A 15,407-nucleotide genomic window follows, 5' to 3' on the forward strand; every position below is an offset into this window, starting at 1 on the left:
CTGGCGGCTATGCTACTCCCCTTATTATTATTATTTTTTAAATATATATTATTTTTACTATTTTTTAAATTTTAAATAGAGGAGGATGAGTAGGGATGACAACAAGGCGGGTTCCGGACGGGCCACTCCCATCCCAACCCGTCCCGTTTATTTAAAACAATTCACATCCCTGTCCCATTTAAAAAATTAAACAGAGCAGGACGGAAGTTCGTTTAATTTTTTTTAATTTTAATTTTTTTATAAAAATTACTTTAAAAATTTGTAATTATGTTAAAATAAATATATTTTATAAATGATTGAATTATTATTTTTTTATAACTTATTTTATTAAAAATATTTTATTATTATCTATATATTAAAAATAATAAAATGAAAATTAAATTAAATTAATTTTAAATTATAAATTAAAATTAAATTTTATATATAATCGGGGTGGGGCGGGGTAATACCCGAACCCGCCCCAAGTTTAAAAAAAATTCTCAAATCCGTTTATTAAAATTAAACCCCGTCCCATTAGGGGTGGGGTGGGGAAAAGACCCGTCCTATTACCATCCCTAGATGAGATGAGGAAGATACAAAGAAATCGGGGTGAGGTAGACGAAAAGAGTGAGCAGGAGTAATAAAGAATGAGAGGATAAAAAGGATATTTCACATTTCAAATTTTGATTTAAAAGATAAAAGTAAAATTGTTAAAAAAATGAAAAGAAAAACTGTGTTATTTTTTAAATCAATTTAATAATTTAAAATGATTTAATAACTTAATTTAAGTTATTAAGTAAATTAAATATGTTTGTTAAAATAATTTAATAGTATAATTTAAAGTTAAAAATAATTTTAAATAATAAATAATAATAATTAACTTATTTTTAATCCACATCTTCATTTAATCATTTAATATATTTTCACGATAAAAAACTTTAAATATTACCAAAAAAAGAAAAAAAAAATTCACCTTATTCTTCAAAGCATCTAAAGAAAAAAAAAAATTATCTCAAAGGCGTTCTTTATTATTATATTTGAATATTAGAGCCTTATTTTATAAGATATTTACATTTGTAAATATGTATATGTATAAATAAATATTTATTTATAAAGGCCTACGACCATAATGGTTTGAGTTTGAACTAGAAAGCGACAGATCAGGGAAGAAACCCTGTACCTGTACGACAGGCCAAAAGAGAGTTCCATAATCCATACCAGTCACCGCAACACACTCATCAAAACGGCGCCGTTTTGGGAGACCCAAAGGGATGATATAGCCATAGAGCCATAGAGGCAGGCTCCTCTGCTCCGTAGAAGAAAGTTGCTGCGGTCTCCTTCCTCCTTCATTCTCTCTTTCGCTGTGATTTGAATCACAGCCGTTGAATGGCATCACATGGGATGGATGATGTCGTTCTCGACGATATAATCCGACGGCTCTTGGAAGTCCGATCGGCCAGGCCCGGCAAGCAGGTTCAGCTCTCTGAGAACGAGATCAAGCAACTCTGCGTTGCATCCAGGGAAATTTTTCTTCAGCAATCCAATCTTCTCGAACTCGAAGCCCCTATCAAGATTTGTGGTATGTTTTCGATTCGATTCTTTTTTCCCTTTTTCTTTTTGGTGGGTGTGGTTTCAATGTTTGTGAGTTTCGATTAGGTTTCCGATGTTCGGATTTTTCGTGCAAAGTTATTGTGTGTGTTTTGGGGTATAGCGATTAGATTTATGGAAGAACTAATTAAAAAAAGTAGAGGATCGTTTCTGTAAAGAAGAAGACAAGGGGGTTCGGGGGAGATTGCGGCTGTTACAAGAGAATCTGTGCTGTCAGGAGCATATGATGAGTTGCAATTTATAGATTACGATACCTTTTATTGGGAGTTTGATTTTTTGTTTTCTTTCTTTTGGTGAAATAATTAGAAAATGACGATACATAATAAAGAAACAAGAAAATGTTTCTGGAAATCTATGTCATGATGTCTTGCTAACAATGTAGGAAGATTGAGCCAACACATTTTATGTTTAATGTTTTTGGCCTCCGATCTTGCTATTTCCTCCCCCTTTAAACACCTGCACTGCTATCACTGTATCACCTATCTGATGGGTTAGTATAGAAGGTATCTGTTCCCTATACATTTTGTTTGGTTGTTTGATCACTCTGAGCACCTTAAAAGCACTTCTATAGCTTTGTGGTTCACCATGAAGATGTCCAAACATAGGTCTTGTTGCTGACATAACGTTATTGCCCTCTTTTCCGCGGCATTGCACGTTATTGCCCTCTTTTCCGTGGCATTGCATTTTCTAGACTGAAAAATTGAACCACCACTGTTCCTCTCTAATGGAATTCAAGTTTGCTTGGTAACATGATGTTGTTTGTTTATTCCTCTTGTATAAACCAACATTCTCAAACTTGAGGTGTACTCTGCAATTGACATACCTCTTTGCTTTAATTAGTAGAAGTTGTAGTTAAACCCCATTGCTTAACCTGCCCATAGAAATTACTTGCACATCTTTGTATTTATATATTCCCATGTGCTAATTTTTCTCAACTACCCTAGTCAAGCACATTATGTAACTTCCACCATTGAAGTGCAACATCCTTTAATTTAAGCTTTAAGAAAGACTTTTCTTTCTCCAACCATGGAAATACCTAAGGTTTGTTCCAAATCCAAATAATCTTCAGCATGCATCTTTGCCAAAAAAAAGAAAGAAAAACAGGGCAATTTCAATTTTGATTCCTCCCTTATGCAAATGGAATGCCTGCATGATCACTGTATTAGTCCATGTTTATTTTGTTATCTCATCTCTAGCATCATGAAAGGACATTCCTCTCCTTTAAACCATTCATCTTAAAGAATATTTTTCTGAATGTCCTAGGGCATGCAGTTGGTTTCTGAAATCTCCATAAGGACCTCTGTTCGTTCTTATCATTTTAAGTGCTTGCACAACCCATGAGAAATCTTTATTCATATATCCCACCTCAAATATCTCTGTTGGCTGGCCTTATTTTTGTCTTGCACCATCACTCCACCACCTCCATTCTATGGATTGGGGTTGCAACTTTTTAACCAATTTGATGCAGCGAAATGAATCTTGGTCTGCTGTCCTATTGCTACAGTATGTGTAAGTGAGAAGTCGAGATGCAATTGAAGTTAGGAATCAAAAGGATGAGTTTTAGGGTTTACTTAGACCCAAGACCAACTCTATAATCTGATTCATTTTTATTTTTTTTATAATGGGATGAAAAAATTGATATTGATGTACTCTTAAAGATGATGTTAGGGTTGCAGAAACCATACAATCTTGCCCTTTGATTGATCTAAAAACCTTACTATCCTAGACTTTCTCCCTACTAAAAAGGCTACCGTCGGTTGTCGCATGACCATTTAAAACATTTAGGATCCAGAAGGCCAAAAGATAATCTATAGAAGGTAACATGTATACATACTTACATATATATGTATGTATGTATATAAGAAAACCTACTAGGGTAGTCCAGTTGGTCAGGGCGAACACTAGAAAGTGTGATCTTAGTAAGTGACACATGGTCATGGGTTTGAATTCTGCCACTGATGATACTTGAATTTACTTAGTGCTAGTTGTTGTGGGACGGTCAGCACCCCGAGGTTTGAGTCCTCATGAAGAGTCCTAAGGGCTTGGCCATAGAAGGTTCTTCGTTTATAAAATAAAAATAAAAATGCATGTATATAAGAAAAGTGAACAAAAATAAACAAAAAGATGAATTAAAAGCTGGGATTCAAAGCTAAGTAGTGAGCCTGCTTGACCTCATTAAGCAATGTGGCGGCTCCTAAATCAACTGGTTTTTTAAAATTTATAATAATAATTAGTGCCTGGCATTCTCTCTGCAGCATGTAGGATGGAAATTTGTCATATATATTTTTTGAGTTTCTTGTGATAATTATCTGGATTGATTTTTCTGATCTTGTAAATTTGCCCTTGGTGGTTTCAGGTGATATTCATGGGCAATACAGTGACTTGTTAAGGCTTTTTGAATACGGGGGGTTTCCTCCTCACACCAATTATCTATTTTTAGGGGACTATGTGGATCGTGGCAAGCAAAGCTTGGAAACAATATGCCTTTTGCTCGCCTTTAAGATTAAATATCCAGAGAACTTCTTTCTTTTAAGAGGAAATCATGAATGTGCTTCTATTAATCGGATATATGGATTTTATGATGAATGTAAGCGCCGGTTTAACGTGAGACTTTGGAAGGTTTTTACTGATTGTTTTAACTGCCTTCCAGTGGCAGCTCTTATAGATGATAAAATATTGTGCATGCATGGTGGCCTATCCCCTGATCTGGCAAACTTGGATCAAATCAGAAATTTAACACGTCCAACTGCTATTCCTGACAGTGGTTTGCTTTGTGATCTACTCTGGTCAGATCCAGGTAGAGATGTTAAAGGATGGGGGATGAATGACAGAGGTGTCTCATTTACCTTTGGGCCTGATAAAGTGTCAGAATTCTTGACAAAACATGATTTAGACCTTGTTTGTCGTGCCCATCAGGTTATTGGCATTTTTAGTTTTCTCTTGTTCTATTTTACTCATGCTGAAAACTGAAATTCTTCTTTTGGTCTAGGTTGTGGAGGATGGATATGAATTCTTTGCCGATAGGCAACTTGTTACCGTATTCTCAGCTCCCAACTACTGTGGTGAATTTGATAATGCTGGTGCAATGATGATTGTAGATGAAGACTTGATGTGCTCTTTCCAAATTCTTAAGCCAGCAGAGAAGAAACCTAAGGTTTTGATGTCCACAAAAATGTGATGGCTGCTATACAAATCCTCCCTAGATTTACCAAGGTTTGCTCAATGTAATTGTTTTAGTTCCTTATTTTATTGGTGATGTTTACAAAAATGTGATGGCTGCAATTTCAGTACTCCTAATTTTATGAAGGTCATGCTCAGTATGAATTGATTTGGTCCCTCTTTTGGTGTTCATGTTATCGTTGTAGTGGTAGTAGTTGTGTACCTCTTGTGCATGTTCATAGTATTGATGTTGTTTGGTGGTTACTTGTTCCAGTTGGTTAATTTTGGGCTTCGTGTTTGTCATTGTATATATTTAAATACCTGAAATGAGAATCCAAATTTACGGTCATTAGTTCCTTCAAGACATACCATGGTAGAAGTACCATATTGGAGTTTGATTTCTTATAAATAGCAATTTTAAAACACATACTTGTGATTAGTGACAACCTTTTTACTGGTGTACTCTCATGTGCTTGGCTTCATAGTAGTATTCTTTGTTGATTCTTCGTTTTTTTGAGATTGTATAAAATGCACTAATTATTCATTTCTTCATTTTAAAGCAAGATTGTTTGAATCAGACAAGAGAGTTGGATGACTTACTTTTTCTCAATGGGCCTGTGGGATTTTATTCTCTCTCTTCTTGGTACTACATGGGTGAATCTTTTTCTATAGCAAAGACCCTATGGAGACAGGATGGGAATTCTGTAAGCAAAAAGTGGAGGAAGGTGTTGTGGTCTGTGCCTGTGTTAGTTTTGGGCTGTTTGACAGGATAAAATCAAAGAGTTTTTGAAGATGTGAAACGAACGGTTTAAGCACTTACAAAACTCCTTCATATGTGCCTTTCTCCTCTGGTCTAGAAAGTCCGTTGATGGAGGATCTTTGTCTATGTTAAATTTCATTGACTGGTTGAGCTTTTGTTAATAGGAGGGGCTGGTTTGTTCTTTTCTTTTCGGCTTTCCTGCACCCTTTATATACTTCTTATGTTCCTGGATTGTGCCCCTTTTTTTTAGCTGTCTCCTTATAAATTTATCTTTGCCTATTAAAAAAAATTACTTCCTTTTTCTTAAGGTACCTCATGATTCACTAGCTTCTTCCTTAGTTTAGATGCCCATTTTATTCTAAAGTGAATATTTTGTAGGTCTCTCTCATAATTTAATTTACAAAGAGGTGCAGAACAGGAGTAATGAAGTAAAATGACTTAAAAGAGAGATTACAATCCAAATTTCTCCCTCAATGACAATTCAAACGTGTCTAACAACTTCTTGATCGCCTTCACGCTATCTTGTCAAAACTTCTTCTTCTCAAAAATCCTGGACACGCTCTCTACAACATTTTTTGAAATTATTTATGGTTTAGCTGGCATGGGTTTCGTGTATGCGACTACCTCTACTTTATAAATATTGCAATATGGACTTTAATTTAATATGTAGGAGGAGAACAAGTTGCTTCCTGGAACATATGGATTTAATAGCATTTGAATTTCAAACCCTATTTCTTACTCTTTCGGTTATGTTTGTACAGTAGTTTTCCTGGAAACAATTTTCTTTGACTTGATGGTTTGTTACCGAATGACTAAGGTGGTGTTTGTTTTTTTTACTTAATTTTAAATAGAACCTTAATGCTTAATAGTGTTAAATATTAGGTTGTTTGTTTTTATAGTATTTTATTTCTATTAAGTATTAAAAAATAAAAAAAACCAATATGTTATTTTTTTCTATTTAGAAAAAGCTACATATTTTGGCTTTTTCTATTTAGTAAAAAGTTTATAATAAGTCATGAAAAAGTAGAAAAACAAACGACCTAAATTCTAAAACTAAATTGCTTTCAGCAAAAAGTCAAAAAAACAAACACCACCTAAGACTGCATTTGATTTAGGATTGCTTCTGCAAGAACTTCGTTCCCTTCTAGAAGTTGCAATGAGGATTTTTCTTTTGTCTTATTTTGGATTTCTAATGCTTCAATTGAGATAGGCTGTCTCATTTTTTAAAAACTTGGGATTTCCTTTGCAAATGTGTGGAGCTTATTCCTTAAGGATTAATCTTTTTAATTAGAATGATTTCTTAGTGAGCTTTTAGTGATAGAATGTAAAACTTCTAATCAGTGAACTTTTCTCTTTGAAATTCATGTATTAGACTACCAATTTTCCTAAAAGTCTAAGCAATTAGGACATGGGCCCACAATGTAAATCGGGTATAACATAATGAAGAAAAAATATTCCCCATTTTCCTGTGTAGGTAACTGATGCTTTCTCTTGCTAGAATTTTTTAAGGAGACAAATTTTCTTCAGAATGAACAAAATATCTCAAATAATTTTTTTTTGGCTATTTTTCGAGTTTTATATTGATATGCAGCATTGACAAATTATTACCAAAATACCTTATTAGTGAGCCACATGTTCACCAGGCAAGTTAAGATGCCGTTTATATGTAGGATGTGAACTGTGTTATAATTATGATGCTTGGTGTTAGATTTTTGCAGAATTTTCTGCAGAAGGGAAAAAATGTCGTAACCAGGCTAACCCTACATGCTTCTTCACAAGCATCTTGGGCTCAGTTCTTCATATATTTTCTCTGGTTAAAGAAAAACCAAACTTGAATTTTGGTTAAGGGCTATGTTCTTAACAAGCCCATCATTTACAATGAAGTGATGAAGCCCCTTCAAAATCATGGGGCGCTGTCCATTTTAGATTCCTCCCACAAACACGCAAAACCACACATGCATGTTTATGTGTGTATGTTCTTATTTCTGTTTGAGAATTAGGGTTTGCAATTAAGAAAGTTGCAGATTCCTTTTTCCTCGTAACAGTAAAACCGTGGAGGTCTTTCCTTCAAATCCTGATTGGTGGTAAGATTCCTTAACGTCATCTCTCATTTTCAACTGGAGAGAACTCATGAGAAAAACATAGTGGGATGATATCTAAAGCAATATGGATGTGCATCACAGGTGTCTGATATATCTGTTGATATTCCTCATTCTATGTGTATTTGAGTAGTTATTTAACTTGTCATATTTTCTCTAGGAATTCAACAGCTCTGCCCTCGTCTTTTTCTTTCTTGTAGAAATCTTTCACAAAATGGCTGAAATGAAAGTGGTAGATACCAGCTTCAGAACTTTATTCTAACTTCAGGAGATGCAAGCACCATGCTTCATTCTATAAATTATGATCCATCCACCGGGTGATTGGAAAGGAACTCAACATATCAGTTATGGGGACGGATGCTGTGTGGAGTAGCATAGGCCAGAAGTTTTCTCATCCTCTTTTACCTTTTCCTGTACTACCAAAATTGCAGTGCCTTTGTACATATATTTGGTCTGGAAACTCAATAGTAAGTTCAGTTCTTTTCTGTGGTGCCAGAAATGGCATCGTTCAGACCCTGAAGAAGCCTGTTGTTGTGCATGGTGGGTCTTCTTCCAGTGATGAAGCTGTTTGTATTGATTGGATCACGTATTCTGATGTTCAAGAGGTAATGGAAATCACAACTGGTGGAGTGTTTGTTGTATTTTAAAACTCTAGTGTTATGGTGACGGGCAGCCACAATTCTGGAGAGTGGATTAAGATTATTTCTAATTCTGCTGGTGCACTATTCATTTTAAGTTGAAAGAAATTGGTCTCCTTGGACACATATTCAAGGCAATTGAATCTCTTTTTGGCAAGCTTCTACCTCTATCTCTTCTGGGAAGTAGCAGAATTTTAAACAAAGCTTCCTCTGTTTGGTTTTATTAATTATCATGTTGATCCTGAAAATCTGACAAAGTCAATTTGTTTTTCTATGAAAGTAAAACTCACGTGGTTAAGAGAAAAATAAAAGAAACGGTAAAAGTCTCGTATTTTTGTATTTATATTTTTAATAATATATTTTAAAAATAACATTTTTCAAGAAAAAAAAAAAATTTTAAAAATCCTTTTAATCCATCCAACCAAACCCTTTTAACTTTCAGGAAAAGCTTGATCATCCCCGAGTATGGTATAGAAGGGTGGAAACGGTATTTCCAAGCAACGTAACGGGTAGGGGTATCGACAAGCGTGGCTCTATTGGGAGGATTCACGGTAGCTATATAAACTCCCCCACTTCCTACCCTTTCTCTTTTGAATTTTGTGGCTCCACACTCCCACAGTCTCTCTCTCCCCCCGGCCTTTACCTAATTTTCCCAAATTTTCTCCAGAAACATACACTTCTTTCTTGTCGCTCCATGACTCAATTTTGAATCAGGTCTTCTTTCCAGAATTTCTCACCCGAAGGTGCCCATGATGAACTTCGCAGATCCGTCAACGGCGCTCTTGGCCGCCAGCGGAGGTGACACCGTTAAGCTCTTTGACGTCTCTGTCGAGCCTGGCGATCCTTGCGCCTTGAGCTACTCGCCTTCTCCCGGTCACCAAGTCAACTCTGTGAAGTGGAATCACACTAGTTAGTCACTAACTCTTTATTTTCTTTCTTCTTCAGCTCTTCTGTTTGGTTGCCCGGAAAATGCAGGAAAAAAAGGGATCGGGTTTTTGAATATGGACAAGACAAAAAAAATTCTACTCTACCAATCTGGATTTAGATGCATTGAGTTTTGCGTTTTCCCATCAACCAAACGGATTTTTTATATCTGCATTTCTCGACTCTCTCAAAATCCAATCGGGGAAGTGATTTTTTTGCAGATTTGGTTGTGGCGAGTGCTGGAGATGATAGGAAGATCTCTCTGTGGCGGAAAAATGGACAGAGCATGGGGACCATTCCAGTTTCTGGGACTGATAGTGGTGACAACATTGAGGTGAATGCTCCTCTTATTTAGTTGTTTGATGTCTAGATTTGTCATGGTTTTGTCCTTGTGAGTGCTCACAGTTTTGCGTGTTTCGAGAGGAAGTTCTTTGGTCCTTATGCTCCCTACTTACAATGGTAAAGATTGGAGAGAAAAATACCGTCTCAATCTGTCATTCTGGGGTGGGGATTGAGAGCAGCATCCAGGGCGGCATAATCAAGTTCCTAAAAATGCGGTAGATACTGTAGATATTTATTTAGATGCCAGAATCCAGAATGTGTTGCCAGGCTTAGATGTGCATGCATTTTGAGGTCACATCTGGACACCCTTAGGAAACTGGATGGACACTCTGTGTTTTGAGTTGGCATGTGAAGGTAAACATTCGTTAGCCCAATTGAATATACTAAAGAAAATGGAGATGCCAGCAGGAAATTGATGGTTTATAGGATCAAGCTATGTTCTCTTGAAATGATAATGTTTCAAATATTACCAAAACTCAGTGAGATTGCTGTTGTTTTCTGCAATGACCAATTTCAGCATGAGGGAATCAATAGATATCACGGGACTTCCAAACATGCCGCAATTCTACAAATCTGTGTCAAGTTGTCAATTTTTTATGTGATTACTTCTTTTGTACACGATCAAGAGAATGACATGGTTCATTGTGTTTTGGTTGGATTTCTTTTATTTTTATTTACAGGAGTCTATATTGGCTATCAGCTTTAGCAACAAGGGATCTAGGTACATATGCTCTGGAGGAAGTGGTCAAGTTGTAAGAATATGGGATTTACAGAGGAAACGCTGCATTAAATGGTTAAGGGGTCATACTGATACAATTACGGGTGCAATGTACAATTGCAAAGATGAACACTTGGCTTCCATCAGTTTAAATGGGGATCTTATTTTACACAACCTTGCCTCTGGTGCCAGGGCTGCTGAACTCAAGGACCCTAATGAGCAGGTTATGTAGTTTGTGCAGCTGGGGGCTGCTTTTCTGATATTTGGTTGGTAGAGTCTCTTCCATCTAAATGCTAATTATTGGATGGATAATTATGATCAGGTATCGAGAGTGCTTGACTATTCCCGGATTAGCAGACACCTTTTGGTGACTGCTGGAGATGATGGGTCCATACATATGTGGGATACAACTGGTCGCAGCCCAAAGGTTTGTGCATTTCTGTTATAAATAATGCAAAAGCATGTATATGGACATGAAAACCTGATATGATCAAAATTGTTTTTTCCTTTGCTGAAACTAAGTTCAATGCCTACCAAAAAAATTCCATGTTTAGTTAACTTTATAAAACATTTAAACTACTCAAATACTTGGAAAAATAGATCCTGATCTTGTTTTGGGACGGTCCTGTTGCTTGTGTTTGTGTTGCTGTGCTATTTTAGAACACATGATTTTGATGAATGGGGATTGGAGGTGTATATGCACCTTATATTCTGGAAAGCAGCATCCGGGAAAAGAAATTGTGTTCCTTCATGGAATTTCTTTTCAAACCAAATACACCTTATTGGATATACTTTCTTCTTTACCAGATGGTGCCTTATTCAATCTAGATGTGTTGATGGAATTGGTATTACTGTATCACTTACCTTTTGTTTCTCCACCTTTATTTAACATGATCAAATTTGAATTTTGATTTGTTCTTTAAATTCTTATGTTTCTGTTGTTTGGTTATGCATAATGTTTTAGGTATTTAATTGATTACTTTCCTACTTAATAGGTTTCTTGGTTGAAGCAACATTCTGCACCAACTGCTGGTGTTAGCTTCTCACCTTCAAATGATAAGGTCTCTTCATTACCTTATTTTTGTCTATTTGATCTTTATACAAAGAATGCTGAATGTTTTGTATGCCATTTAATAGCGAAGCTTCTGTACCGATAGAATCTCTGATAAAAGTATTCAAACATTCTGTTGTTCCAAATCTTTTCCCCTATGACAGATAATTGCTACTGTTGGTCTGGATAAAAAGTTATACACTTTTGATACGGGTTCCAGAAGACCCTCATCTTGCATTCCTTATGAGGCACCTTTCTCTTCATTAGCATTTAGAGATGATGGTTTGATACTGGCAGCTGGAACAAGTAATGGTCGGGTGGTATTTTATGATGTTCGAGGAAAACCACAGCCCTTTACTGTTCTTCGTGCTTACAGTAGTTCAGAGGTGAACCTTTTTACCTTAATGTTTTCCTTTCGATTTAGAGATCCCCAAATTCTAAATTGGCATTTTATTTTTATTTTTTGCAATATCTGCCTGCTTATATAATTTGATATTGCTTGTATGCTACTGCATGTAAGCATGTGTAATGATGTCATATTAGCTCTTTGGTTACATAAAAGCAATATCAAGGGAAAGTGGCAGCACCAACCATAATTTGTATGTGCTTTATCTCCTACTAGGATGAGATTAAAAGTTCTCTCCATAATTTCACAGTCAATACCATTTTATTTGGCTTTTCCTACTAATGCTGTGCGTATTGGTTGTGGCTTTATATCTTCTTTCCATTTCTTTCATTTTTGTTCCACATTCTTTTGTGTTCAGAGCAAAGAACATTAAAGTTATATGTTTTGACATAAGTCACTGCCATCAATCTTTATGCCCTGGCATCATTATGATGGAGTTTTTGAGGACAATGACAGAGGAGAGGGAGGCAAGGGAAAGGGAAGGCTAGTGTGGAGGGCCCCATGAATCAGTAGATGACACTCCACTGAGAAATCTAATCGAACAGCTAGGAGGTGGATCTAAAGTATTTAATTGGATATAGGTACTAGGTAATTATCTGATTTATACAAAGACTAGGTTAAAGCTGTTGGGAACAAATGACATTCTGATGCAGAATATATCTAATTGGTTGTTAACTCATGTCTATCTGTCTCTGTGCCATCTAAGAGGTTCACCTTTAATAAATTTTCTGACTGATGACATATTATCATTCAGTTAACAGATTTGAATAACTACCCAAATTTTCCTAATCTTGCTAATACTGAGTATCCATTCTTAAAGGATAATGTTTATACTTTTTATCAGGCTGTTACAAGTTTATGCTGGCAAAGATCAAAGCCTGTTATTATAAATGAAAGCAATTGCACTCCTGAGACTGCTCTTTTAGGAGGTGCTGTTGAGGATTCAATCCTTATGCCAGATCCACTTCCTTCTGTGACATCATCAAGCCTTTCACTTTCCACAGCAATACCTGCTTCTCGAAATCCTGGCCGTTCAGGTCCCTCTACAGAAACATCTTCTCTTACAGCAGCCAGTGGTGGATCTGTATCTAGCTCGCTTTATTTATCTACAGAAGAGGAAACGCCACAAAAAAACCATCTGCGGCCAGGTGGAACATTGGCAAGATTACATGCTCCTCGTTCTAGTTATAACTTCAAGGATGATATGGAGGTATTTTCTCCACTTGTGGATATTCAGCCCATTACTCCCTCACTCGATAAGCTGTGGGACAATCATGAGGCGGCAAAGAAAGATCATCTGCCCGTTGATAAGAAGCCTTCATCTCTATTGTTTCCTTCGTCCAGTAGGAGATTCCCTTTTGTAGATGATGGGGCCACTGATCATCCAATATTTGATTGGAAATCCAGTTCTACTTCCAGGCAGGTGTGATACTACTTTACCCTTAATTCCTCTGGATAATCACTCTATATGGAATATGTTTTTATTTTATTGTTATTATTATTATTTTTTTCTGGCTGAAATATTATCTAGCCTAGGTGACTATGCCCCTTTATTTTTACTCGATAATATTGGTCAGTATCTCTTAGCAAATTCAAGAGAATAACACATATATCTTCCTCATTATATTGTGCTACACCTTTGACCACTTCTGAATGAAATTTGGAAAATCAATAGTTCAAGCATTTGTCCTTTCAGTTCATAATCTACGAAATGGACAATTAAAATATTTGGATATGACGCTAGGGCTTTAATCTCACAGACCAAAGACCAAATGAAAAGAACACAACTTGCTGTTTGGTGCATAATGCTGTACATTTGTACCACGTGTTAATTTAGAAAATCAACTGTTCAACCTTCTTTGAGTTCAATACCTGAGTGATGATACAGATCTGGCACTGGGTTACCATCCCATCTAGAAAACAGTACAGTAAACTGAAAATGTTGAATTAATGTATAGCAAATTAGGTTATGGTGTACAGTGACTCTTATGCAACTTTCTAGTATGTCATAATGATGCAAAATTTAGTTCTTGCATAGCTGAATTTGATGGCCTTGGTGAAATTATGTGAACGAGTTTGATTTGTTTACTCTAGTGTTTTATTTCACCCCACTTTGAGCAGGATGACACCCGAGCTTCCCTTTCACTGCTGGGATCTACTCCTGCTCCATCTTCCAAGAGTGGAGAAGACTCCATCACTCCTCCAGAAGCTTGGGGCGGTGAGAGATTGTCTGATAAATTTGCTCATCACCGCCAGTCAGCCAATTTGCCATCCCGCTTCGGAATGTTGACAACCAGTGGTCTGACATCAGGGTCCATGCTTTCTGGATTACAAGATCTATCCGTGTCAACAAGTCAGACGAGTATGAGCTCCTTGTCAAATTCAAATTTGGGTTATGCAAATTTGCGCCCCAAAGATGTCTCTTCCAGTCAGGAAACTTCTTTGGGATTTTCGGAACATGTTCCCTTTAGTTCGATATCTATGTCTCTAGGCACAAAAGGTGTCACCGGACAGACTAACCTTGAATTGCCAGGAACAACATCTTTGAGCCTCCCTCGAAGGTTTTCCACTTATGCGGAGAGAATAGGCACCACTTCTTCCTTCAGTGATGGGATATCACTTTCAACGGGTTCACCAAAAACAAAGAAATCAGGAGCTGAAACCCGGGAAGAACTTTTACATAGCTTGCTATCAAGGACTGACATATCCACTGCCATGGAACCAGGAATTCTTCCATCAATAAACGTATGAAATATCAGATGAGTTCAATAAATGTTTCTCTGTTTGCTTCTTACTATTCAGTTCTTTGCTTCTAGAGAAAAGTACGAGCATGATAAATCATCCCTGATTTTTCATCATCAATGTTGCCATTGCCATCATGCTCTTGAGTAAAGCATAGATCATCCACAGGTCTAAATTCATTTGGCTATTGTTGATTGTGTGCTGTTACTCAGTACTTAAGGTAGCCATGCCGTAATAGATGATGAACTGCAGACATCTTTTATGCTAGTTTTTAATAATCTTTTATGAGATTAATCTGGTTTATATATTTGTGCTACTGTGGCAGGGAGGAACGTCACAACCTCAGAAAGCCCCAATCCAGACAGATTCACAGCAGGGAAACTCCTTTACGCTTCAGCTGTTCCAACGCACCCTAGATGAGACCCTTGGCTCATTTCAGAAGTCCATACACGAGGATATGAAGAACCTTCATATTGAAATTCTGAGACAATTTCATATACAGGAGGTACAGATCTGGTTTCCTTCACAGGTTTTAATTAACTTTTGCTGCTGCTTTTGTTGAAACTAATGTCGCTGAGTCTCACTGCACAGACGGATATGTCAAGTGTGATGAGCTCGATTTTGAAAAATCAAGTGGAGCTGATGAAAGAAGTTCAATCTCTCCGGAAAGAAAACCAGCAGCTCCGCCAATTGCTTTGAGCTCTTGCTAACATCATATAATATCATGATGTTCTATTCTTTAAGGACTTGGCTGTTGTTTGTCTTCCCAATTTGTAGCTCGTTACTGGCCTTTTGATAGACATGCCGGTTTTACAAATTGTGGTGAAGATGAGTACGAGGAAAAAAAATGAAGAAAAGAAGCAGAAAATGTTCAAGCTTGTGAATGTGTATAGAAATTCAAATTGTTTTTTCAGCTAATGAAATTGAGTTTTGATTTGCGTCTTTTTATGTCTACTTATACAGCATGTTACCTGTAAATCC

General features: G+C 36.5%; 2 protein-coding genes across 6 annotated transcripts; both read left to right on the top strand.

Moving 5' to 3' along the window:
• The first annotated feature begins 1,157 nt into the window (after positions 1-1,157).
• On the top strand, positions 1,158-8,390 carry LOC117928649 (serine/threonine-protein phosphatase PP1 isozyme 4). Of its 5 annotated transcripts, none has more exons than XM_034848599.1 (4): positions 1,158-1,558; positions 3,944-4,503; positions 4,577-4,811; positions 7,806-8,390. In XM_034848599.1, the coding sequence occupies exons 1-3, from the start codon at positions 1,366-1,368 to the stop codon at positions 4,763-4,765; spliced, it is 942 nt and encodes a 313-aa protein (XP_034704490.1). In that variant the 5' UTR covers positions 1,158-1,365; the 3' UTR covers positions 4,766-4,811; positions 7,806-8,390. The 5 variants fall into 5 exon arrangements, with proteins under 5 accessions (XP_034704490.1, XP_034704492.1, XP_034704488.1 ...); XM_034848601.1 differs by having other exon boundaries at positions 4,577-4,800; positions 7,766-8,390; XM_034848597.1 differs by lacking the exon at positions 7,806-8,390 and adding an exon at positions 5,307-5,754 and having other exon boundaries at positions 4,577-4,800.
• A 280-nt stretch (positions 8,391-8,670) lies between these two features.
• LOC117927709 (protein NEDD1) lies at positions 8,671-15,374 on the top strand. Its single transcript, XM_034847359.1, has 10 exons — positions 8,671-9,152; positions 9,389-9,501; positions 10,190-10,450; positions 10,550-10,654; positions 11,223-11,288; positions 11,443-11,664; positions 12,529-13,107; positions 13,806-14,429; positions 14,752-14,931; positions 15,018-15,374. Exons 1-10 carry the CDS (start codon positions 8,993-8,995, stop codon positions 15,123-15,125), a joined length of 2,418 nt encoding a protein of 805 aa, XP_034703250.1. The 5' UTR covers positions 8,671-8,992; the 3' UTR covers positions 15,126-15,374.
• The last annotated feature ends 33 nt before the right edge of the window (positions 15,375-15,407 follow it).

This window comes from Vitis riparia, chromosome 13 (genome assembly GCF_004353265.1).
Source record: "Vitis riparia cultivar Riparia Gloire de Montpellier isolate 1030 chromosome 13, EGFV_Vit.rip_1.0, whole genome shotgun sequence".
NCBI classification, from domain to species: Eukaryota; Viridiplantae; Streptophyta; class Magnoliopsida; order Vitales; family Vitaceae; genus Vitis; species Vitis riparia.

Coding starts and splice junctions, on each gene's coding strand:
- LOC117927709 (XM_034847359.1), top strand. CDS start 8,993: ATGATGAACTTCGCAGATCCGTCAACGGCGCTCTTGGCCGCCAGCGGA. Junction 13,108..13,805: donor CCAGTTCTACTTCCAGGCAG/GTGTGATACTAC, acceptor CACTTTGAGCAG/GATGACACCCGAGCTTCCCT. Junction 14,430..14,751: donor GAATTCTTCCATCAATAAAC/GTATGAAATATC, acceptor CTACTGTGGCAG/GGAGGAACGTCACAACCTCA.
- LOC117928649 (XM_034848599.1), top strand. CDS start 1,366: ATGGCATCACATGGGATGGATGATGTCGTTCTCGACGATATAATCCGA. Junction 1,559..3,943: donor AGCCCCTATCAAGATTTGTG/GTATGTTTTCGA, acceptor TGGTGGTTTCAG/GTGATATTCATGGGCAATAC. Junction 4,504..4,576: donor TTGTTTGTCGTGCCCATCAG/GTTATTGGCATT, acceptor CTTTTGGTCTAG/GTTGTGGAGGATGGATATGA.